Source organism: Passer domesticus, chromosome 12 (assembly GCF_036417665.1).
Source record: "Passer domesticus isolate bPasDom1 chromosome 12, bPasDom1.hap1, whole genome shotgun sequence".
Taxonomy (NCBI): domain Eukaryota; kingdom Metazoa; phylum Chordata; class Aves; order Passeriformes; family Passeridae; genus Passer; species Passer domesticus.
The window spans coordinates 7,127,016-7,151,442 of NC_087485.1; the positions used below are offsets into that span (position 1 = coordinate 7,127,016).

General features: G+C 41.9%; 1 protein-coding gene and 1 non-coding gene across 14 annotated transcripts in view; both read right to left on the bottom strand.

Annotated features, from left to right (window-relative positions):
• Window positions 1-1,222: 1,222 nt before the first annotated feature.
• Window positions 1,223-24,427, bottom strand: part of CNOT1 (CCR4-NOT transcription complex subunit 1) — a 55,117-nt gene continuing 31,912 nt past the window's right edge. For 6 of the 13 annotated variants that reach the window (XM_064387205.1, XM_064387203.1, XM_064387204.1 and 3 more), the window contains exons 23-49: window positions 23,562-23,792; window positions 22,124-22,264; window positions 21,291-21,470; window positions 20,112-20,228; window positions 19,614-19,724; window positions 18,943-19,020; window positions 18,447-18,624; window positions 17,801-17,931; window positions 17,145-17,441; window positions 15,569-15,709; window positions 15,374-15,478; window positions 14,720-14,839; window positions 13,817-14,011; window positions 11,933-12,075; window positions 11,218-11,326; window positions 10,958-11,127; window positions 9,608-9,860; window positions 7,368-7,616; window positions 6,649-6,812; window positions 6,257-6,374; window positions 5,682-5,783; window positions 5,266-5,439; window positions 4,578-4,727; window positions 3,619-3,799; window positions 2,674-2,806; window positions 2,436-2,570; window positions 1,223-2,306 (exon numbers count right to left, since the gene is read on the bottom strand). In XM_064387205.1, the coding sequence (XP_064243275.1) occupies window positions 2,228-2,306; window positions 2,436-2,570; window positions 2,674-2,806; window positions 3,619-3,799; window positions 4,578-4,727; window positions 5,266-5,439; window positions 5,682-5,783; window positions 6,257-6,374; window positions 6,649-6,812; window positions 7,368-7,616; window positions 9,608-9,860; window positions 10,958-11,127; window positions 11,218-11,326; window positions 11,933-12,075; window positions 13,817-14,011; window positions 14,720-14,839; window positions 15,374-15,478; window positions 15,569-15,709; window positions 17,145-17,441; window positions 17,801-17,931; window positions 18,447-18,624; window positions 18,943-19,020; window positions 19,614-19,724; window positions 20,112-20,228; window positions 21,291-21,470; window positions 22,124-22,264; window positions 23,562-23,792 (4,185 nt within the window). In that variant the 3' untranslated portion in view covers window positions 1,223-2,227. Of the gene's footprint in view, window positions 2,307-2,435; window positions 2,571-2,673; window positions 2,807-3,618; window positions 3,800-4,577; window positions 4,728-5,265; window positions 5,440-5,681; window positions 5,784-6,256; window positions 6,375-6,648; window positions 6,813-7,367; window positions 7,617-9,607; window positions 9,861-10,957; window positions 11,128-11,217; window positions 11,327-11,932; window positions 12,076-12,145; window positions 13,303-13,816; window positions 14,012-14,719; window positions 14,840-15,373; window positions 15,479-15,568; window positions 15,710-17,144; window positions 17,442-17,800; window positions 17,932-18,446; window positions 18,625-18,942; window positions 19,021-19,613; window positions 19,725-20,111; window positions 20,229-21,290; window positions 21,471-22,123; window positions 22,265-23,561; window positions 23,793-24,427 lie in introns of those variants that run through there. The other 7 variants (XM_064387208.1, XM_064387209.1, XM_064387207.1 and 4 more) reach the window with 4 other exon arrangements.
• LOC135279811 (small nucleolar RNA SNORA46) lies at window positions 20,656-20,794 on the bottom strand. The gene has a single exon (XR_010347006.1). It is a non-coding gene; the product is annotated as a small nucleolar RNA SNORA46 (small nucleolar RNA).

The following is a 24,427-nucleotide window of genomic DNA, read 5'->3' on the forward strand; positions in this document are numbered from 1 at the left end:
AAGGGCTAGGCCAAACGTTGAAAGATTTATTAGCTTTGGGTTGCTTCAGGAATGCCAGTCAGTTTAATACCCCAATTCCACCCATTAAGAAACCACACTCAGATGAGTATCAGCTAGTCCAAGATTTAAGAGCCATAAAGCTTGCACACAAGATGTGCATCAACCACATAAAAAAACCATTAGTCAGTGGTTTAGGGCATCAGACTTGAAAAGATATTCCCTTAAAAAATACATCCTTTTGTATCCCACTGGATGCCAGAATTCAGGAGCTGTTTACATTTGAATGGGAGAACCCTCAAACAGGGGGCTGTCAATTATGCTGTACTGTTTTATCACAGGGATTTACCACAGGCATACAATTTCTGGAAAACAAGGTAGAACTGTGTGTCCTTGGGATTGGAATGGGAGGCATGGTAAAAAGTATAGTGAAGAAGAAATGAGAACTGTGTCCACAAAAAGGCTCAGTTTCAATTCAGCTGCTGACCTGGCAAAGAAATGCCATGGAATTGTAGGATCTAGCCACAATCTGCTCCTTGACACAGAGGTGACTGATGTCTGGAACAGAAAGAGAGAGAATTCCCTCTGAGCTGTCACCCACTGGCACAGTGATCCCTCAGAGCTGTTTTTTCCTCTATACAGCAAATGCAAAGCCAGGAATGGAGCCCCTTAAAGCCAAGCAGGAAATCCTGACCTCTCTGCCCACACCACAGCAGTCAACTAAAGCATTCAGCTTTAACAAGCTGATGTTATGTATAAAGAAAGAAGTGAAGCTCTATTTCCTAGCATCTGCTAGGTTAAAGGATCTTGCAATATTAACAACAATGAAGCTGCCTAACCTTACAAGAGCTAACCACAGCCTTGGGCAGATTCCTGCTGCAGGGAGATCACAGCAGGGTGGAAGGCACTCGAAATGGAACTGATGGGCTGTCTACACTCTGTTGTACCTCCAGTGCAGTCTCCTGAGACAAACTCTGCTCATGAGCTTGCAACCAAGCCATTTCTATTTTCACACAGCTGCCCTTTCTGGTGCACTCAAAGCAAGAGCCTGTCCAGTCACTACATCTGCCCACTGACCTCATGCTGGAGAACAAACCCAGCTGCTTTCAACAGGCAGTGCCCAAAACACATTGGAAAACTGCAGGTTTTGGATGGGTAGAACAGGCTTAGGAAGACACCACCTTGCCAGGACAGAACTGGAGAGAATAAGCACAGTGGCACGTGCTGCATGTCATGACTTTAATGTGTAACTACAGTATGCATACATACAAGAGTGGGAGAACTAAAGCCCAAGAACTAGAAAGGCTACAAAATACAACACGTGGACCAATACTTTACAAAACATTGAAAATCCTTACAAAATGGGCTGTATTGGTCCTTTGGGTTTTTTGTTTTGTTAAATTTTTTTCTTTTTTTTTCTTTTTTTCGTTTTTTTTTTACAAACTTATACTGTGTGGTCACAGGGGAGGGTGGGAAAAGGTCTAGATTTTAACCCCTCATCTTCCAAAATTTACAACTGTCCAAAAAAAAAAAAAAAAAGCTATAGGCCTGGTCTCTGGTTTATTTACTGAAAACAGCTGACCCTCATCCAAAGGGCCTGTTTCTTCTCCAACAAAAAGGAGGCATTCTCTGACTGCCACTCCACTTGCTGTCTATCAGCATTTGATGAGGGTGAGGGGAAAGCAACACTGAACCTTAACCCCTCCCTCACCCCTCCTGTACTCCACAGAATTCCCATATTCCAAACACATCCACTTTTTTTTTTTTTTAAACAACTTAGTGATTTAAAGGTCCCCCATTCACATAAAGAAAAATAAGTTACTGGCTTTTCAATATTCTTTGGGAGTCTGGGAATGTCAGGACAAGGAGGTCTGCCCCAGACAAGTGCTTGGCATCAGCAGCTGCCCCTTTATTACAAGATGGACAGGCACCAGTTACCCACCTGCCTTTTACACAATTTGCACAAACCCAAAAGTCCAGACAAATGTTTCTGTTCCTTGTATTTACACTAGTTCAAATGATATTCACAGCATCTTCTGAAGTTTGGCCGAAAGTCAAAAAATTTGTTTCAAACTTTGGAACATGCCCACATAAGACTTTCACCCAGGGTCTGTTGTGTCTACCCAATCAAGGGGGCTGGGAAGGTCAGGAGGAGCCTTACAGAGTCTTCAGTCAGCTGATGGGACAGGACCTCCAGGCTGGCACTCTTACAACGCAGGATGCAGCTCATCTAACTGGCACCAGTCCCTTCCATAACTTGCTGGGCCTGCTTCTGCCCCATGCAGCACTGTGCAACCGACTGGAACAACCTGCACACAGAGGAAAGCAATGGTAGGTGCATTTATGGCAGCAATGGATGCTGTGACAGCACCAAAAACTCAAGGTTCAATTGCTTCAGAGGTACCATTTTAATGATTCTGTGGCAAAGTTATACTCACTTCTCAATTTCTGGAGCACAGTGAACAAACTCATGGTTCCAGAACTTAAAGGCTGGGTTTTTTATCAGCTCAATGAACGTAATAAGGAGACCCCAGGGATGAGGCCTATTTACAATCAGTCGTTCCAAGAGAACCCTGAAATCCAAAGGTAAGAACACTTAGATCTCAAAGACCAAAAATACAGAAAGGAGAAAAGCAAAAAGCTGAATGTTGTCAAGTTAAATGCCACCCCTCTCACCTGGTGATCTGCTCCTGGATGGCCTCTGTGTTGGCCTCAGCAAACAGGTAGAGCATGGTGCAGCTGAAGTAGTGGGTGTGGCTGTTGGGGTAGCGCAGCTGGTTGGCGATGGCGTTCAGGAAGAGGTACCGGCCTGCGGGAGACAGCACTGAGCACACACAGCTTCCCTTGCACACAGAGGGCAACAGAGAAGCAGCCAGCAGTGCTTGACATTAATGTTTGGGAGCCTTGTGGAGGTGCATGAAATAAAAGCAACTGAAGATATGTAAAAGCTGTATCTACACAGGCTGATGGAGAAATAAGAATTCAATTCTTCTTCACTGAAGGCATTTCTAATTCCCTTGAATACTTTCAACTTTTGGTTAGAACACTGCTCCTATATTCTAATGTAGCATTCATTTCTGTGAATTCACTATCAGCTACATGAAATCACAGAATCATCAAGGTTGGAAGAGACCTTTAAGATCATGAAGTCCAACCATCAACCCAGCACTACCCCTGTAATCCCATAACCACTAAATCACATCACTCAGCACCAGATCCAGACACCGCTCAAACACTTCCAGGGATGGCAACTCCACCACCTCCTTGGGCAGCCTGATCCAATATCAGACCACCCTAACAGTGAAAAAGCATTTTCTGGTATTTCATCTCTATCTTCCCTGTAACACCTTTTCCTCTTGTCCTCTCACTGCAGGCATGGTAGAAGACCCCCCCACTTAATTAGAACAACCCTTCAGAGCTTGGGGCCCCCGAGCCTCCTCTGCTCAACACTTAACAAACCCAGCTCCCCGAGCCATTTCTCACAGGAAATGTTTTCTACACCTTTCACAAGCCTTGCCACCCTTTGCTGGACACATTCCAGCACCTCAATGTCCTTTTTAAAGCGAGGGCCCACTTGCTGTAAACATGACATTGCATGAACTAGCAGTGTTTCCAGCTCACCTTCAGTATCCAGGTCTACTGCCAAATTCTGGAAGATGTCCATGTGAGCTGAGTGGGTAATGGTGCTCATGGAGGGTGTGCTGCCTTTGTTGTGAATGTGTGCAATAGCTTGAGTACCTACGTAGAGCACCAGTGCATTAATCAGCTGGATGTTGTAGCGGTTGCCAGGTTCATTTGATACCTAATAGCAAAGATATGAAAAGCAGTAACAGTCAATATTCCTTCAGCACTGAAAGGTACAGCATGTACAAGAACAGCATGGAAATATCTTACTGATTATCTAGAAGACAACACACTGGGACATGCACAAATTCAGTTTAGCATTTAGCCTTTTTAATACAGCTTATATTAAAAAGCATATATTATAGTGCATATATACATGTGTGTGTATATATATATATATTTTTTTTTTCAAAAACATCAGCAAAGTGTTGACACCAGAGATTTGTTTTTACTCTCTGCCTAAAGGAAAACATCACGTAAAGCAATGTGAATTCACCAGCAGTGCCAGACACTGGCTGAAAGATCACCCTTGTGTGAATGTTTCTGTCTAAGCAATTCTCTGAGGAAGTCCAGCTTCAGACTCAAGTCTGCTGCAAGCTAAGCCATAAGATGTCTGAAATGAGGTTTTAGCTAGAATTCTGAACTGGGCTTTAGTTAATTTGACCTTTTTTTACCCTTCAAGTATTGGCATGAAGATCCATATATTTCTGTAACAATTAATCTATTTGGAGTAAAACTTTAATCAAATTCTAAAAGGCTTCAACACCTCCTATCAGGGAGTGGAAGACTTATTCAGAGTGTGCATTTCCACAGGCTTTTCTACTGCCTGGAACACATGTTGGCCAACACACTAACAAAATTCCTGCAGGAAAGGATGGTGGCTGAACCAGTGAGATCATTTGTGCAACATTATTTCAATTGAGCACCCACAGAAACATCAAAAACCTCAAACTTACTTGCAGGTTGCTTCGCAAGTCAGACAAAAAGGTGACTGGAGAACGGGTTTTGAGATAGGAATCCAAGTCTTTCTTGAACTGAGGTGGCATCACTCCAGTGAAATTTGTGAGTATTCGTGGAGCAATATTAATCTCACTTAACATGTCCACCTGTTGACAGAAAACCCAGTCAACTAAACCATCAGCAATGGAACAAATTAAAAAGCACATCTGTAAGCAAGATTTCATCAACTACTGCTGCTGATCACTCTTCCTTCCATCAATAAAATGGCAACACTTGACTTCTGCAGATTTTAGAAGAAACTTGATATCTAATATGCAAACTTATTACATGATGTCTTGATGAACTGAGAGGATAAAAAAATTCAGGGGTGAAGGCCACAGAGAAATTCAGTCACTGCCTTTGGGGTCTCCCCATCTACACTCTGGTAGTTTTAAAAAGCACAAACATCCACACAAGTCAAGAACAGCCTTCTTCAGCAGGCTGAAGCAATGCAGCTTTGCTCCCATCACCCTGCACAGCTCAGGCAGAGAAGTGCTTTGGCAGCATGAGAAAGTCTCCTTCTAATTGTTCCAGGATTAGTTGCCTAGTAGATACCCAAAGATTTAATTAGATAATATTAACCTGGATAGAGAGTATTTTGAGCATCAGTTTCCTATTATCATACTCCTTAAAATTAAGTTCTACCTTTAGGTTGGGGGTGAAAGGGTCTGGAAGCCTCATGTTCCGTGGGAAGGCACTCAGGATCAGATTCCTTAGCTGAATACAATTAGGTGGGATCACATCACAGAACCCATAGTGGTAGTCACAAAGAAATTCTGGGAAATCATGCAACAAGACCAGCAACACACGCAAAGTGCCCTGTGAAATGAAATATTAAATATAAGAGGTGTATAACTGATGAAACTGTCCAAAAGCTTGCAGAGCTATTATTCTATGGCACGTGGCTAACATTAACAAAAGGAAACTAATGTGGGAGGGCAGCCTGCTTCCCTCACAGTTTAAATTCAACTCTCAGAGGTAAGTTAGAAAAAAACAGCTAATTCTATTTTGCTGCCGGAACACCTATACTTTGAAGCATCTATTAGTTGACATTTTTTTACCTTATAAAGAATTTGCATAGGTTTGGTGAGTTCCACATTTCTAAGGAAAGGAGCCAAGTACTTGAACAGATCGATCAATAACTGGGCATACATAGGCCAACCCTGTCAAGAAAAGAACAGCAGGTGGAAAACATGCAATGAAGACCAGTTAACTTAATTTCAAAACTATAATTAGATTTATCTTTATATAAACCTGGATGAAGAGCTAGCAACTGCCAGCTCAGCCACTGAGTGCAGCACAGCTCATTTCAATGGCTTCAGCTGCACACCATGTGCCATGGGGGTTTCCAGACCCCTCAACATGCCATACTGAGCTGACAATATTTAGCCCAGAAGGAAGGCTACAGCTCTTCTAGACATTGACAAAGGCATGTTCATCAAATTCAATTCACCCTGTGTTCCATAGTTATTGACACACAGACTCTCCTCCATGCAGTTAGGTTACTGTGAATATGGAAGACAACAAAAACAGAACAGCCATGCTACTAGTGCACTTTAAGAGATGTGAAACAGCACCACACCAGAAAAACATCTGGGTGAGCTTTTAATTCAGAAAAGATAAACTGCAGCCACACCTTCTGCTGTGGTGTATGTGCCAGCATTCTTGCAATAAATATCCGATGGGAGATCAGTTCCAGCCAGGCATAAACAAAACCTGGAGCTTTTGTAGGCCTCAGGATGTGAAATGTGTTACTGAAAGAAAAGTTAGAGCAGGTTAGAAGTGCACAGCAATAAGATTGCTTTTCATAACATCGAGGGAAAAACACAGCCCTAAAAGCAAAGGCATTTGAGCATCTTGGATTTTACCAGTCATCTTCCCTAAAACAAGCAGGTGGTCAGTCCACAGTAGAACCAATTACTCCAAAGGTGATGAAGCCACCACAAAGAACAGTCAGGTAGCCTTTAAGTGAAAATCCTTGATCTTACTAAGAAAGGATGAGCACAGTGGCTAATCCCAAATACATACCAGAAAGCTGTGAGTGTCTGGAAGTTGATGGTCTCTAGCACATGCTCAGGAGCATTTAATTCCAACAGCAACATGATGAAAATGCGATGGTAAGGAAGTTGCTGAAACTCACTCTGCCGAACATCATGGTCTTGCAGAAGAACTCCCACCACAATACCAAGAACCTGAAGAGATTAAGACATGTGGAGACAGCAAGAATTACTCTGCAAGTCAGACCACAAATAATAACCATCAGTAAAAAACAAAAAATCAGTAGATTCTAACAAGAACCAAAAATCCTAGTTACTAGAAGTGTTGCATAAATGAATATTCCAATTTGTTTCAGCAAGTCCCAACCACAATGACTGACTGGGCAGTATCTGAAGGTTTCAGACTACCTAAGACCATCCTGCCATAAACCAAATAATGTAAGAGCAAAGGCAAGACCCTCACAACATGAAGGCAAACACTCAGGAATCAACAACCTAAAAACACCAGCTGCTGACTTTAATTTCAAGGCACAAAGATGAAGTTCAGATTGGTTTGAGATGAAATCTTTGTGAACAAGAAAGCCTCTTGGCATCTTGATGGTTCACTCAAAAGTTTATCAGTGATCAACCCATCTCCACGTTCTCATCAGACACTTCAGCAGCTGCCCACATTAAGGTTTGCACCTCGGGTTTACAAAGGTACAGCCGACAGCACCCTTTGAATGCAACGAGGACAAGACAGATTCCAACCTTATTGAGGAGGTTGATCTTTGTGACTGTGTTGGTTGCCTCCCCAGAGTGCTTCACCAGCAGTGCAATGAGTCGCACAAAGGCATCCAGGTTGTGGTAGCACTTGGCCCGAATCATGGTGGGGTTGGCTGCAGGGTTGTGCTGCTGCTCGGCCAGGGCGCGATAGCTGATCTCAACACACATCTCGGTGCACAGACGGAAAAAACGGGTGATCAGGTCATCTGTTTTCAGGATCCCCTGCTGGTGCATCTAGCCAGGAAAAGGAAGGAAAAGATGTCAGCACCATAACCACGGACAGGTCATTTTACAATTTCCAACAACACACCCTTTACAAAGCACCCACCTTGCCTGCCACAACAGTTAATTTTTGTCATACTCTCCTAAGAGATTATTGTTTTCAAGGCAATTTAAGGGTGGCAACACAATTTTAGCAAACACATTTATTTTTGAATCTCAAATGTTTCCAGCCATCAGCATAGCTGAGAAGCCTGTTTCAGCATCAGTGCTGCCACCAGCATACAGCCTTGCATGAAGAACATGAGGAGTACAAGCTCTGGGAAGGGCAGACTCCAGCTCCTCACTCAGGAATAACCACTGCTTGGCAGCCCCATTCTGTAGAAGCAAACTGCATTTGGAAAGCAAATTTTCCTTACATGAACATTACACACAGAGAAAGACTGGCTGGGCTTTTTTGTTTTGCATGGAGGGGTTGTTTTAATAATATACATATAAAAAACCTCAGAGACCTTGTTTTATTTGTTAACCACAGTATTAGAATAATAAAAATGAAACTAATTACACTACAGAAAACTTGGGGGTTTTGAATTAAGCTTCTTATCTCTAAACTCCTACTGGAAATAAAGCTATAAAAACAGCACAACAGGTATTTTGGAGACAATGTGGAGAACTTCTGGTATTTCTGAAGAAACTTTTTTTTTAAAAAGCCTGAAGAATTTAGGTATCTGCCTTCAAAGTTCTGTGCTTCTTCTTGTCCTACAGACTTGTGGGAAGGAACACTTTGGCAGTCATTTGAGTTCAGTAGTAGAACCTTATTTAATGTAGTTATTGCAAAATATTACTAAAGCCTGTAAGGAAATAAGTGTAAATAAACACTGCACTTCAATATATTTAAACTGCTACTTCAAAACTGATCAAATATGTGCAAAAGGTAATCAAGTGTGACAAAGAGTGAAGTGGGACAAAAGTGTACTACGTATTGTGAGTACTCTATACCGAAGTGTGCTTTAGAAGCATGAATTAAAGTAAAAGAAGTGAGATCACAGAAACAGATCAAATATTTAAGGTGTATGTTTATCACAATATCTATTAAAAACATTCAATAGGTTCTATGCAGTAGAAGTCAGACCAACAGAATGGTATCTATAACCAGTACAAAAGAACACTAAAATCAAATGAAAAAAACACTGCATCAGTCACAATCTTCATGCATAGTCTACAGCTTGAGCTTCTCTTCATTAGTAGCTGCAAAGTCTGCAGCATCTGTGGCTGTGTCACAAACTTAAAAAGAACTCAATGCAAAAAGGCCATGTCAGGGCCTTTCTTGCAGCTGCAGTCAAGGAGCTGCATGCAAAGAACAGAGTTTTAGGGTGATGCCTGCAAATACAGGAGCTTGTTACCACACATGCTGGGCTACTGAGGGGATCTCCCTCCTCAATCACACCTGGAAGGCAGATAGTATGTGATGTTCACCACACCTGTTAAGGTGCTTCAGAGTCCTTTAACAATGGTTAAAAGGACCATGTTCAACATGATGTTAGACTTTGTTTAACTTTAAGCACCACTTCAGCTAATGAAGTATCAAGATTTTCCTTATTATGATTTCATTTTGAAAAAGAATTCCCTTGCCCACACGACCTGAAATAATTTACCTGAATCTCTACTGGTGAAATCCTCCTGTAGGCTGTCAGAGCTTTTTACTGTTACCCATAAGGAGCAACACCAGTCAAGGCTCATTACAGAGCATGACAGAACTATTTCCAAGAGCTATTTCAGCTCAAGTTCTTTTTCCACCCAACTTAGAACTCATGGTCTGAAGCGACAGCCTGTTGCTATAGTATCTGAAGAACACGATTTGGTGGAGGACAGGGGCTTCATCAAAACCAGACAATTTTGACAGTAAACTGCCATACACCTAGAAGTTTCAAAAGGATGCCTAACAGGTTATAACACTGCTTTAAAATGGAGGGCATCACACCCTACTTATGTTGAATAAAAAGCACCTTTCTTTCCAAAAGCTCTACCTGTCCAACAAACGCAGAGAATGCTTTGGTACTGTCACGGCCTGCTGCAGCTGAATGGTAGAGGTTCACCCACTCCCTCAGAAGGTATTCTGCCTTCTCCCTCAGGCCTGGTGGGTCATCATACTCAGAAGCTTGGGAAATTCCTGAATGCATCATGAAATTAGGACCTCCATGAGCACGGTCAATCATTGCTTCATAGTTTGATCGGACCACTTCCATCAGCTGGGGTAATCTAATGCAACAGACCAGAGCAAGAGCTGGGTTAGAATTCCTCCTCCCCCACAAGGTGCAGGAACTGGAAGCTCAGTCAAAGAGAGTTGAAAGCAAGCAAATTATTTCTTATACTAAAACCTTCTATCTTACAGTCCTCACTGGAATAGCAGAAATAAGTCATGAAAGCAGATACACTTATGATGAAAGAAGGAACACTGAAATCACATAAGCTTTGAAGTTCCACTCCAATTTGTACAGTGGAGTGCTGCAACAAAACACCACAGGGACTAGAAGCAGCTTCTCTTCTGCAGACTTCAGGAGCCCTAAAATGCTCCCAGAGAGGGAGATACCAGTACTGAGTGGCCTGACTGGATTTGGCTGCAGTGAAAGCCAAGCCATACAGTGAAGACAGTCTATCCATGCCAACTGCACAGAAAAGGACATTGGTTTTGGGACATCCTATTAGCAGCTGTGTTGGTAATGGCAGCCACTGCCATCAGCCAGCTGCTGGTTGCTCTCACAGCTATTCAAAGTTCTCCAAACTCTAATCCATGTCTTTCTCAAGCCCAGCAACAACTGCTTCCACCTTACAAATAGGAGGCCTCCAAGTCCCACAGGTAATTCCAGGTGTTGTGGCAACATTTGCTACCCAAATGGTTTGGGCAGTTTGCTGGTGGATATATAAGCTATGTGAGACTGGTGGAGGATTCCTCTGTAAGCTCTACACGGAAAGGATTGTCCGACTGGATTGTTTGAGATTAATTTATTAACATTCTGACACCTAAATATGTAAGATTTAAACAGGCAATAATGCGTAAATTTGAGATAAAGCAGGAATTCAAACAAGTTTCTCACAGTTCCACCAAATTTTGGATCATAGTGCATAGAGAGATTTTCTTGCTTAAGCATTCAGTGTCACATGCTGCTACAGCTGCCCTGATTTTGGCTAAGATGAGCACATTTACACTAGAGTGACAGTTGAAACTAAGAAAGGACTGCAGCCTCAGGGAAAGTTTAAAGCTGTATGATTGAATGATATGAGACATGGCCTATATAATATGCAAATCATAAATGAACACAAAAAAAGTAATACATTGCACAATACTACAGCCTCACCCTTCCGGGGCGTTTCCTCTGGAATGAGCATTAATTCTCATGAGTGTCTCAATGGTGTGAAACAGATCTGCTTCTGTTACATGGGCAACACTTCTCTCATCCACCAACAAGATCTTTACCAACTGCATGGCAAATGCCACCGCCATGTAGTTCAAGCCATTCTCCATGGACTGTCAACATGAAAAAGACAGAGTTCAACCACAGATCTTACAGTGGAGTGAGTGCATCCCTCCTCCTTTAAAAGAGCAGGTTCTCTCTACCTGAGCCAAGTGAAGGTCATACTGCTGCATGTTCACAAGGTGATTGCGGATTAGCAGCTCCACAGCTTCCACGTTGTACTTGTACTCGTCTCTGCACTCAATCAGGCACCTGAAGAATTGGACTTCTTACAAACAGTGTACTTCAACAACATAGTTTAAGTGAAGCAGCTCAAATCTAGTACTTCAGAAACTGTGACATTCACTGTGATTCATTACCCAGCTTCAAAAGAAGCCCCTTGTAGAGCATTCTCTAAGGCAGAGAACAGTCTGCCTCAAGACTGTTCTCAGAACAGTCAGACTCAAGCATCTATTGCCCTGCACAACTGGTCACAAGAGCCCTTCAAGAGCTTCAGTTTATTCAGCATAAGAAGTCTCTCTTCCAAGGATGAATTGGCAGATCTGCCTAGCTGAAGCTTCTGCTGCAGGCATATGCCATGTCACATTGTTTGTGACAGCACAGAGATATTCTCTGCAAAATGAGGGGGGAAAAAGCCCAGTCCATGCTCTAATGCTTAATTCCATTAAGGATTCCTATCACGTTCTGGGATGAACCAGCATTATCATAAGATCTAGTTAACTTTGACAAAAAAAGCTGGTTATTTTTTGTCTGTCCAAATTGCAGCAAAATATTAACAGGCAGAAAATTCACAGTAATACAGGAACTCCCAAAAGATGGTCAAAGCTACATCAGTGTTCTTTTTGCCTTGCAACTGACCTAGTGATTTGTTTGTTACACCAGGGAGATCCATAGGCACGGCCATCCTGCAGAGCCTTCAGCACCAGCAGGTGACACTCACGATAGCGGAGCAGGAGGTCAGCGTCAGCCCCACTGGTGGCATCCAGCAAGCCCTCTACAGCCTAGAATAGATGCAACCTGTTAGCAGAGGAAAAAAACAGTCCTCTTCCAAATCTTCTGCACATCACATCAGCAAGAGTTATCACCAGAAGACATGAAAAAAAAATTAATTTAGTAATTGTGCTGACATCTTGATAAGACTGTGTGAGATTTTACCAGCTACTATGACATCTAGACATGCACTGTACACAGCTACACTATCAAAAACAAAGCTACAGGTCTCTCTATGCCCCACTAGCTTTGTATGTGCACCAAATACCATGACAAACCATGTTAGCTTGTGCTGCAGCTTCTCTAAGTCAATGCCTCCTCAAGCAATTCTGCATATGGCTCATGGAAAACTACCTGAGAAATATTTAAAGAACCTGCCAGAGGTAAGTGAGCAGCTTCCTTAGAGAAAGAGCTGCAACACCCAGGGGTATATCTGTGTTAGCCTACAGCAAATGGAAAATAAGTTTTACACAGGCAACACAATTTATATGATAAGTTCTAGTCAGGACTGGATCCTTTAATAGGTAGAAGCACTAGCAGACAAGAATGAAGAGTCTCCCTCCAGCTTTTGGTTACCTCTGTTTTGGCACTGTTCTTGGATCCTCATGCAGACAGCTCAGTAACCTTACACTATTCTCAAGTAGATTTTTCTCTATGTCTGTCACTTGCTCTGCACTACTACACAGGCAATGATGCCAGCTCAGATCACAGAGCTCACTGCAACACTTCCCACTGGTACAGCCTACAAATTCTGGCTGGGACGGAGTTAATTTGCTTTATAGCAGCCCATATGGTGCTGTGCTTTGGATTTGTGCTGAACCAGTGCTGAAAACACACCACAGTTTTGCCAGTTGCTGAGCAGCACAGGATCAAGGCTTTTTCTTTCTCACTCTGCTTCCTCCACAGTGGGTAAAGCTGGGGATGGACAAGAGGCTGTGAAGCAACACAGCCAGGACAGCTGACCCAAACTGAATAAAGGAATGTTCTATACCATATGACATCATGTTCAGCAATAAAAGCTCAGGGAAAGGAGGTTGAAAAAGAGCATTCATGGTTCTGGTGTTTGCCTTTCCAGGCAAATGTCACATGTGCTGAAGCCCTGCTTTGTGAGGAGTAGCTGGACATCTCCCTGCTGATGGCAAGTAGAGATTTTAGTTTCAACTGTGCACACGGCCTTTATTTTCCCTATTAAACTGTCATAATCTGAACAAATATCTTCGTTGCATCTTCTCTGTGTCCTGCAGAAAAGCAGAAAGAGGAAGCAGCTCGATGGATGTTTAGCAGCTGGTCAGGGTCAACCCACCATGCATAGTCACGTATCAGTTACTGCAAAATAAACCCCACTTATTAATAAATAAGTGTGCCATTAGAAATCTAGTACTATGCTCAATACCATCCACCCACAAGGGCAGTTCAAACACCTTTGTAGCCTCCAAATCATCCTGAAATCAGACCACTCCAGACTGCAACAGCTCTCTACTTGCCACATCTGTACAAAAGTTAGTCCCAGGATTCTGTACACCTGCCTCTCCCACAGCAGACTTAACAGCATGTGTACAACACCCTGCGTGAACACAACGGCTCCCTCCCAATCTCATCGATTGGATTTCCAAAGACAGCAGCTCAGTACTGTTCACCCAGCAAGTTCCACAGGATGCATGAAGAAACAAGGTCACCAGCAAGACAATCCATGAGCTAGATGAGTAATAAATTCTAAGCAGGCTGTCACAGAGAAGAGCTGTCCACACGTACCTTCTGCAGCAGTCCCAGTGCAGCAATAGCATCCCGGGAGTTCCGAGCCACCACCACGGCCTCCAAGAGGCTCCGCAGTGCTTGGACTTGAGGATTCATGGCCAGGGTGTGTGGAATGGATTGCAGGTGCTGCTCCAGCTCTGTCATACACTTGTCATAAATTTGTGCTACATCATCTGTAGCCCAAGCTTGCTGCTTAAGAGAAAGTGAGAATCAGTGATTTTAGCAAGGATTGCATTTGTGACACTCATACTGACTGACTGGCTCTTCTCCTTCAGAACCACTGAATGGTTTGGGTGGGAAGGACCTCAAAGACCATCTTGTTTCAACTGCCCTGCTATGGGCAGGGACATCTTCCACTAGAGCAGGTTGCTCAAAGCCACACCCAATTTGGCTTTGAACACTTCAGGGATGGGCCATCTACAGCTTCTTCAGATAGATAACCTCTTCCAGTGCCTCACCACCCTCACAGAGAAGAAGTTCCTCCTAACATCTAAACTAAACCTGCCCTCTTTCAGTTTGAAGCCATTCCCCCTTGTTCTGTCAGTAAGGTGATACATATCCATACAAAAACTTGTTAATTATCTTAAAATTCAGACTTGCCATCCATGACCTTTAAAAATAACCTGAGATTTGAATAAAATGTTTCACTGCAATTAAAACAACTTGTAGTAACCCTAAATTGCAGAATTTGTCCCAATTTGGGTTACAAATCCCCAAGACTGGATATAAGTTTTATGTTGCCATTACTTTGTCTTTAGAACAAATGCATTTTTTCAACCACTATCCCCAAACGATACGAACACTCGACTCTTATGAGTCCTTCTAACAAAAACACAAGTTCTGCAACAGTCTCCACAATGGCTATAGTACTCTCAAGCTGATTAATTCAGAAACCTCTACCTTCATAGGCTGAGCCAAGAATCCTGTAGGCTGAGTTAAGTCATTGGTGGGCAAGAAGCCAGGGACATTGCGTGCAAACTCCTCATAAACAGCCAGCTGTTTTGGGTCCACACCTCCAACCTTTGCAACAAAAAGAACAGGCATTTAACTCATTTATGAGACTGAGGCAGTAAAAAATGAAGGCAGCTTGTGTAGCAGGGAGCTACTCTTCAACAGAGTGGACTAAACATTAAGTAGGATTCAGCTGCTCTGCACTGAGGTCCTATCTCTCCTTCCACACCTACTAAGAGGGGGATTTTGCTCTAAAAATGAAACTCACATTCCCAGAAACAGAAATAACTGAATACTGAGAAATGCTCTGCTGAAAGTACATTGTATGTCTTTTAAAGGAAGAACACAGAAAGGAAACAAAGAAAAATAAAATATAAAGACAACAAAACAGTGAGAGGAAATGCACAGAAATAGAGAAGGAATCGAGAAAATTATATAAATACTCAATTTGGAATAACGTATTTATGTGTTTCCATACTAATCAAAATAACAGCAGCTGCACCGTTAGGCAAGATTAACAATATATGATTACTCAGCTGACTCTGTGCCATCTAGTTTTCCTTATCAGGAGGGAGAGAAGAGCAGCATCAGAAGAGAACTCACCTTTAACCTGATCTGCTCTGGCATCCGCTCGGCCTGGTACGTTAACACGACGGGATCGCAGTAGCGCCGCCCCTCTTGCCTGGCATGCTTTCTGAGCTCAAATTCCTGCCAGAAACACAAACACCACACTGCATTTTACACACCCATCTGGACGTGTATGAGTATGGGATACTTCTTCAATGGGTCCACACTTACAGTTGCGAGCCTCTTGTCCATCTCGGGGCCTGCCTTTTCCACAGCTGTCTTCTGGATAAAGCAGCAGGCAAGCTCACAGTTATCCTGTGCTAACTGGGCAGCTGCCTGCTCCATCATGTCCCTCTGCTGTGGGGAGGCTGCCTATTGAAAATCACAATCATCAGTGAAGAATGTAAAATTTCCCTGCATATAGCTAACCTTAAAATCTGCACCACTGCTTATACAGAACACCAGCAATAAAACGCAATGCTCTTAGGATCACACTCCCTTCCCATAGAATATACAATATTAAATTTAATTTTGCATAGCTTTGAATAAAACATGTAGGCAAGACGACAGTAAAGACTTTCAACAAGGAACAAAACAGCAGGAGTTCTCCATCTTCTCCACCTACCCATCTCCAGGGCACAGAAATAAAGGCCTGCTTTAGACAGACACACACAGAGTGATGCTAATGCAGGGAAGGCTTTGCATCACAGTAGAAGTTTTTCTGCTTCCTAGGTTGTAATTGGAAGATATAAAGGTGCACCACTAACAGTGCAAAAGAGCAGTCCTAAGCCTTTTTCAGTGGGTTCCTTTTCTGGTAAGGAATCAAGATTTTCTTCCTTCCTTCCTTCCTTCCCAGAGTCTGCTTTATGAGAACCCTGAAAAGATGCACTTATTTTCCAGGGTGCAAAGCAGCAACTTCCACTAGAAATGGAATACATCTATAAAGGCAGCCTGTCCTATTTACCTGGACTTCACTGTCTGCAAAGAGCTCTTCCATTAATTCCTGAAAATTATACTATTTATGTTAAACCACTCCATAGCAATAACCAGATAAGAATTTTGAGATGGCTCATACAGAGCCTTTTCTGCAACAAAATGTTTTCTACAATTATCCCTTTAAAAATTTCTTTGGATTAAAACTCGATTTGTACTAATGTCATATGTCTTCAGGGATAAAAAACTTGATTAATTTTTAATTGCTGAAAGTACAGCTGTGTCTTGATCTTTCCATGACCCTTATGCTCTTGTGCCTTTTGCTAACACTAATGGCAAGAATTCTGGGTAGTAGCTGCTGTTGTGGTCAGCAGTTCACAGACTCGTCCACACTTTAGCTCAAACTTGAGACTTGATAACAGCCCCTAAAAAAACCAATGAATTCACAAGCTGTGCAGAAGAGTCTAAACCACCTATCTGCTAAGAGCACAATAAAATCTGCCTGAAGCATGCATGCTGAAACAATCCCAGATATCACCAAAATCAATTCAGTCCTCCCCACTTTAGCTTTTCTGCCTCAAACCCTACAGAAAGCTCAAGCCTCCAAGACTTCCATAATATGATTGAACTGGAGAGAACACCGGGCAAAATCAAAAATAGTCAGGAAGTTTGTGTGTCATTTAGAAAGATCTATCATTTCAGTTTAAGGGTGTTTGACCAGGAATCACAACACTTTTTTCTACTGTAATTCTGCAAGAGTAATGAAATTTTACTCAGTGAATTCATCCCATGCTAGTTAAGCCACACACTTACTAACGCTGGATGCCTACAGTGCTGTAAGTTGGCTATAAACTCCAAATGGTGGGGCTCTTACCCTCAGTGCAGTAGCAAAGCTATTTTTCAAGTTGGTAGCTATGCTCATCAGCAAAGGCTCCCTGCAGGTAATCATGGCCATCCCAGCAGTCAGGTTCCTCATCATGTGGTGAGCGGCCACACGCATCCGGGACTCCTCGGAATCCAGGGCAAAGTCCTTCCTGACTATCTGCTCACAGGTTGTCATGGCAATCTTGATGGATCTGTCCACCACGGGATGGACGAGGTCCTGCACCGCACGCTCGATGGCCTGCCGCACGCACTGCTTCAGCTGCGGGTGCGCTTGGAACAGCGGAATCTGCAGGGCATGAGGAGAGGTGAGAGAAGAAAGTACTGGAATCCCACCTACCCCAGACACCTGCATCTTCCCAATGACTCATAAGTGCACTGTCATGGCGTGTGCACTACTCTCATGTTCCCCATGCAGCTACTGCAGTATTTGATAAATCTGAAACTGGAATAAATTATTATTTTTCTAACCAACTTGCAGCTGAGTAACAATGCAAAGATTGACTTAAGAGATGAGCTGCTAACTGGACAAAAGGAGCACAGAGGCCTCTTTTATCCCAAAATCCTGATAGCTCCCACCAGCTGAGATCTCCATCAACCCTGACTGTAAGAATTCTTTTAGCAAACTGAATCAGCTCTAAAACTTACCGTTGGATTTAAGGTAATGTGTGGAGCCAACCCTCCCAGAGAATAGACGTTGATGTCATGATAACTGTACTGGGGCTGTGGAGGAACTGTGGCTGTACAAGTGGTGCTGGTAGCTGGAGTTGTAGAAGCAGCTGGAGAACACAAGTAGGTTGTATTGAGACACTATGAAACCACAGTGAAAAGCAACTGCTTATAAATCAAGTATATAATTCTTATATTATATAAGAATTATATATATAACCAGGAAACAACCTAGAAATAAAAGGGTGCAGTTTGATCATGAAACCTCCTAAACTCACCAAGCAACTTTCATTCTCCATTTGCCTAATAATTAGTACCAAAGTAGCTTCAGTACATTTTAAGAGAGCTGTTCATTATGATAGTTTTAGCAACCAGTCTATTGTTAATAGGAGGGAGTCTAAGGAGTAACTACACAAACATAATACAGAATTAGTCCTCATGATGGCTTCCATTCCCTTCCCATCTCCAAAGTCCTGTAGACCTATTTCTTACAAAACCACCAAGGTACTCCCAGGCACTCAGGCATATTACAATAGCATATGTGCTTAATTTTATTTTGTGATAGCAAAACCTGTCTTATTTGAACTTTAACGGTGTGGTTCTGGATTCTATGAGATGTACTTACTGGTTGTTGTGATGGGTGGTAGCTCTTCTGGCTGCTTCACGTCCTTCTTTGGAGCAGACAGCTGCTCATCCAGATTTTTCAGACGGTCCTTGTCTTTCAGGAGACTTCCAGGTTTCAGCTCATTGATGTCCAGTGCAAGATTCTTGCAGAGCACCTCAATCTCAAACTTCAGATTCAACTGCAAAACAACTCTAGTTTAGGTCATGTCACAAGGAAAATACCCAAAACATCTACTGAGCCACCTGACTCCCAAACTCTCCATTCTAATGCCACCCCTTTCAGAGACTAAAAATGATTGAGGATTAGACAACTATCTTGATGCTGACCTCATGGAGAAGAGTTTCATCCAAGTTCTACCAAATTAAGCAATTCCAATGCAATCTCCCCATGTTAAAGCAGTGAGAAGCACTGCTTAGTCCCTTACAATATCCTTCTTGACTAGGATGTCAATAAAACCTTACACTCAGAAATTACAGAAAAAAATTCAGTAATTTACTTTTAGATCATGTTCCTGATGTAGCTCAGCTAAAACATTCATAATGGCCATTGTCCATGGGTTTGGAGGCCTGAAGACCTACAAGAGAAAGAAGAGAGCAGGATTACAGAAACTTCCCGAATCATCTGGATAATTTATGACTGGAAATGTTGGAAACACAAGCAGCTTGTGTGCATACAGCCATGGAAACCTTTGTGCAGCTGTGATTAGGGCTGAATTTAGATTTTTGGTAATCATTATTTCAGTAATTCAGTATAACTGGAAATACATTAGGAACTTAAATAAAAAACTGGAAACACAATGACCTGGTCCTTCTTGAAAGATCAGTTCTATGTCAAGCAGAACTGACAAGCTGATCAGGCACACAGTGGGTGGGAGGAAAAAAAACAAACTAGGAATAAATATATCCTAGAACCTCTTCAATGCCATCCTTCCATTTCTCAATGGAGTTCTGTTCAGGGATACCACAGTACATTTCAGCTAACACCACCTATTAAAAATGCATGGCCATGTACTTTCCCTCCACACAAAACTCCTTGACTTTATGCTTTTATATCCCTTTTCTTTCTCTCCACTGAATTCAATCAGTTTTCATTTTGTGACAAAAGCTGATTAATTCCTGCAGTATTTTGCCATTTGAGCAATAACTCTGTCTGTACAAAAACACTTACCACACTCCTGACACTGGATTCTAAGACTTTGGCAACAAATGGCACTACATAAAGCAATTCCTGCTGTCCCTTAACGTATGCTTCCAGTAGTAGTGACTTCACATCCAAATCCTGAAAAACAATTGAAGTGGAAATGAGGGTAGAGAAAACAACAAACACACTCCACTAATACACTACTTCCTTTTCAGATACAGGCAAGGCTGAGTCAAGACAGCCCCTGAATTTTACAGACTGCTAAGCAGCAGTTACTTTTTGAACAAAGATTTATACATCTACATTTTTACATGGATTAACAAGCTTCCAAAATAAATTTAGGTACTAACTTTTCTGATATAAAAAAATATTTGGAACTGTTAAATAACCAACTCTGGAGTCATACTTTGTACTTGGCATATAAAAGAGGCACCAGAAAGGTGGTAAGAGTTCCCAAATAGCCTATGCTACTGCATAACAGCATACCAATTCATGCCAAGGCAATCTGTAAAGACAGAAGCTCACCGTGTGCAAGATGGGCTTATTTTTAGCCATTGTTATCATTCCCAGCCAGTGACCAAGGTTCTTTAACAAGGAACGGTCTGAGAAGTTGGCTGCAGCTTTATCTGATGTCAATAGCACCTAACAAAGAATAAAAAAAAAGCATCTCGAGCAACAAGCAGAAGATAACCAGACTCCAAATCAAACAGCTGATGTGAAGGCAAAGTTTTAGAACATTAAGTTCTGAGCTTCAGTCACATTACAAAGGTACTTCAACAGCTTTCACTTCAAGGCAGCACCCTGTACATCTGCACTGTAATGACTACAGAATTCTTTTCTTTAAAAGGATCAGCAAAAGAGGATTACATTTTCCCAGACCTCACCATTTACTCTGTTGAGACTGTTACAACTGCTCCCATAGCTGAGTGTAACTTGTGCTTCCTCTTAATGCCTCATCACAGACCTGAAGGCTACAGTTTAACCTTCCAGGGAAACCATCTCATTGTCATGTCAAAACATAAATCATGTCATCATGCCATAAATCATAAAACAAGTATTCTGCTGTTAGTTCTGTTCCTTAACTCCAGAGGAGCATCAGCTGAACAGAGCAGGTTCAGCTGTATTCTCAAGAGCCAGGAGATGCTTTTGCACTACAGCGTAACCCATGGCGGTCAGGAAATTCCACCAACAGGTTTAAAAATAGTGCAGTCTTACAAACTTGTTTCATCTGGTCATCACTTCTGGGCTATTCCTTCCTCCTCCCATCCATATTCTCTTAGCCCTCCAACACATTTTGGCTTTTACACCCTCATTTTCTAAACACACCCTTTCCCCCCTATTCCTCCTGGGCCAAAAGAGCAGAGTGTCATTTTCTATCTTTGCACTTTCCTCCAGAGAAAACAACTAGACCATAAGCAATTTTCCCCTGGGTTATAATTTGCAAACTTCACACAAATTTGAAGTCCACCTACATAAATGAATTCAAATGTAAATTTGCTCTCCTGTTACACAATTTAAGTCTTTCATACATTCCTAACTGAAAAGAATCCTAGTATTCCTAAAGATAATCTGTAAGTTTAATGGTAAGCTAGAAAGAATATTTTTGAATGATATTCTATATTTGAGAATCAGCACCATACAAACAACTAGCATCAGGAGAAGAGCAAGTTCCTGTGCTGCCTTTAGAAAACTTGCACTACTCACCTTGATATTTCTGTAGGTTTCATTCAGAACCATTTTATTAAACTCCGGATTCTTAAGTGTGTCAAGGAAGTTTGAATATAAGCTGTGAAAGTTAGGCTCAATACTGACTCTTTTCATCACAAGATACTGTGATACCCAAGGCATGAACTCTTCTTTCACTGTTTCCTTCAATTCTTCCACCTGTGCTCAAACCAAAGACAAAGCACACCACAGAACAGATGAGAAGATAATAAAAACCTTCTGGGGTCAGCTCTGACCAACATGTAGTTTATGGTCAGTCAACTGCTTCTAAAACTAAGGTGGTTTTTTAAAAAAATAATTTTGAAATCCAAAGATCTGGTCAACCAGTAAGGACTCAAGCATGAAATCAGCAAGGCATAACAAGTCACCTCTCCTTCACTTCCCAGCTTTTTACCAGACAACTGAAAATAAAAGTTGTCACCTAACAAGTTCAAGCCATCCATCCACAAAACAGCACAGGTGGAGCAGGACTGTACACCTCAACTAGTTAAAAAAAATTCCCTTAATTTCTGAATACCAGAGCTTAACCTTGCAACATTTAATGGTACCGAGTCCATTTATGATATGAATGTTTATTTAAGATTAAGAACAGGTATCTTCTACCCATCTCTCCTCTCCCTGGAAAATTTTATCTCCAAAGATGTTTAAGCAGAAAGTGCTGGAAACTATAATTTCTTTACAGTGTACTCCCTCCTGAAGTTTTTGAAGTTAGAATTCTGTAGAAGTATCATCAGCCCACACTTAAAAATGAATATATAAAAAAAGGATTAAGAGTATAAAATCTATTTTTACTAGCATTCTTTCATACTTGCCTTCTGTGTCATATTTGACTGAGACAGATTATTGAAGATGAAAGCAATTTTTTCCTGGACATTCTCTGGAGGTTCCACAATCCTCTCTGTTTGATCTGTTGCTACTAACAGCGTATCAATGTTGGTAGTATTAATGGAAGGCTGGAGGGAGAACAAGAAGTTAAGTATAAACAATACCTAGAGGTGACATCAAAAGGAACTTTTGCTCTGTTCTGTCAAGCAAAAATAGAATTGAGGTTTATCAGGGGACATCTACTGTCTCAGATTCATTTTCAGCAGCACTCTGAAGGAGCCAAGTGATTTTTTTTATTCTAAAAATGATGATCAATACTCAGCAGAAGAATGCTGCTGCAGAAAAAGCCTCTACATGCACATAAAATAGATGCCACTGAAATGGCACCCTTTAGGCCTTTAAGCCTGGGTACAATTATAGCTTGGAGAAAAATCACAACACAATAGTGAGCAGCACCTCACACAGCAGGGAGTCTCCAGGAGCACTTCAGTGCTGATTTGGGAAGGAGAAATCCCAGAGGTTCGGTCTGAGACCAGGTTCTCATTCTGAGTTGCCAGCTTAAGTCAACAGAATGTGACCCTGGTCCCTACAGCTGCAGGTCTGGACCCAGGGCTTTAGCACCTGGTATGTTGCAATTAAGGGAAAAGGCAATGCAGCTTTCAGTATCAATTCTGACTGAAATTTAAATGGGAAAACAAACACCTCAAAGTAACAAGTTTCTACATTACATAATCAGGTGTGAAAGACATTAATAGCTACACTAATGACTGTTCCCTCAAGTGTGTTCACAGCACTTTCAGATGTGTTTGGCTTTTGCCTCCTTTACAGAGACTTATTCAAAGACAGTCTCAGGCAGAAAGACAGGCTCGACTTTCCAGTGCATCAGCCATCACACAGAACAACACTGCCCATCCTCAGGATCCACAGGGGCCCAAGTGTGCCCCAAAACTTTCTGTGCAATAACCAAGTCTATCTATCTGCTAAGCCTGTAATAACTCTGACAAGCAGTTCAAAGTTGTTTACGCAAGTTACCAAATATGTGAAATACCTAATGGAGTTAGAACTGTGTCAGATGTGTACAGTAAGTGCTCTTAAGTCCCACTCAGAATAGCAGCTGCCAACTATTTTAAGAGTCCTGTTGCAAGTCATTAACAGAAATGATGTTTCTGTAATTGTCTTTATAATTACAGCCTCAAAAACACATTTCAACTTGACCCCAAAGTAATTGGGTAGTTTGATGATGAAAAACGCCTTCTCTCGACAAAAATGTTGGCCATGCTTTAAAAGGTTATATGTTTTAAATAAAAAACAAGGATCACAGTTTGAAAATCTGTAGTACACAAATTAAAACAGATTCTGCCTGTATGTACTCAGTCCAGAGCAGCATCTGCCCCTCTGGGAAGGGCACAATGACACAATGCTCACCGGCACATCTTTCTTGAAGCTGACTCCAGTTGGTCGGGTGATGGTAATGGTTTTTGCAACAGTGGTGGTGGTTGAGGTGGTCACTATAGTGCTGACTTGGCCAGCAAGAGGAGCTTTTGCTGGAACCTGGGCCTGGGCCTGAGCCTGGGCAAGTGCAATACTTCCAGGGGTGGTGATTGAACCCTGCATCTTCACAGGAGGATCTCTGGATTGCTGTCCATATTCTATGTACTAAAATAGGGAGAACAAGCACATACAAAAATTCACAAGCAGCAACAGAACTATAGGCTGATTTTCAGCATGAGCACTATAAAGGTTTGCCAACAATCATTTAAATATTTGACAGTCTTGCCATAAAGGAATCTCTAAATACAACTGTATAGCCTGATAAATCACATCCTGTCACTATGGACTTTCCTATTGCAGAGGAGCCTCAAGAACTGCTGGCCTCAACAAATTGATGTCAAGCATCACAAGACCAAACATGCTTAATATTTTACAGAGCACTACCTAAAAAACTCCATCCCTATCCCTCCAAGCCTAGAGCAGCAGAACAAAAGAAGAGAAAGAGCGTAAGAACAATGTGTGAATATCAAGAAGCAGGCTACAAAGCAGGTAAGAAGTCTTCTGCAAGGACTCTGACAGCTAGATAGAACAGTCTGCAGCTCACCATTAACAAGCAAAACCACAGTTCAGAAATAGCCAACTTTTAGATATTACATCTTCTGAAATAGTTCCATAGTAGAAAATTAGGTTCTTCCCTACTGCTATACATTTCCCCAGAAACTGGAAACATCAGACTGTCATTTAAGGGGTGCAGTCTGAAAGCTGTTAGTGAAACCAAGACTGCTATTGGACTTTGCAGC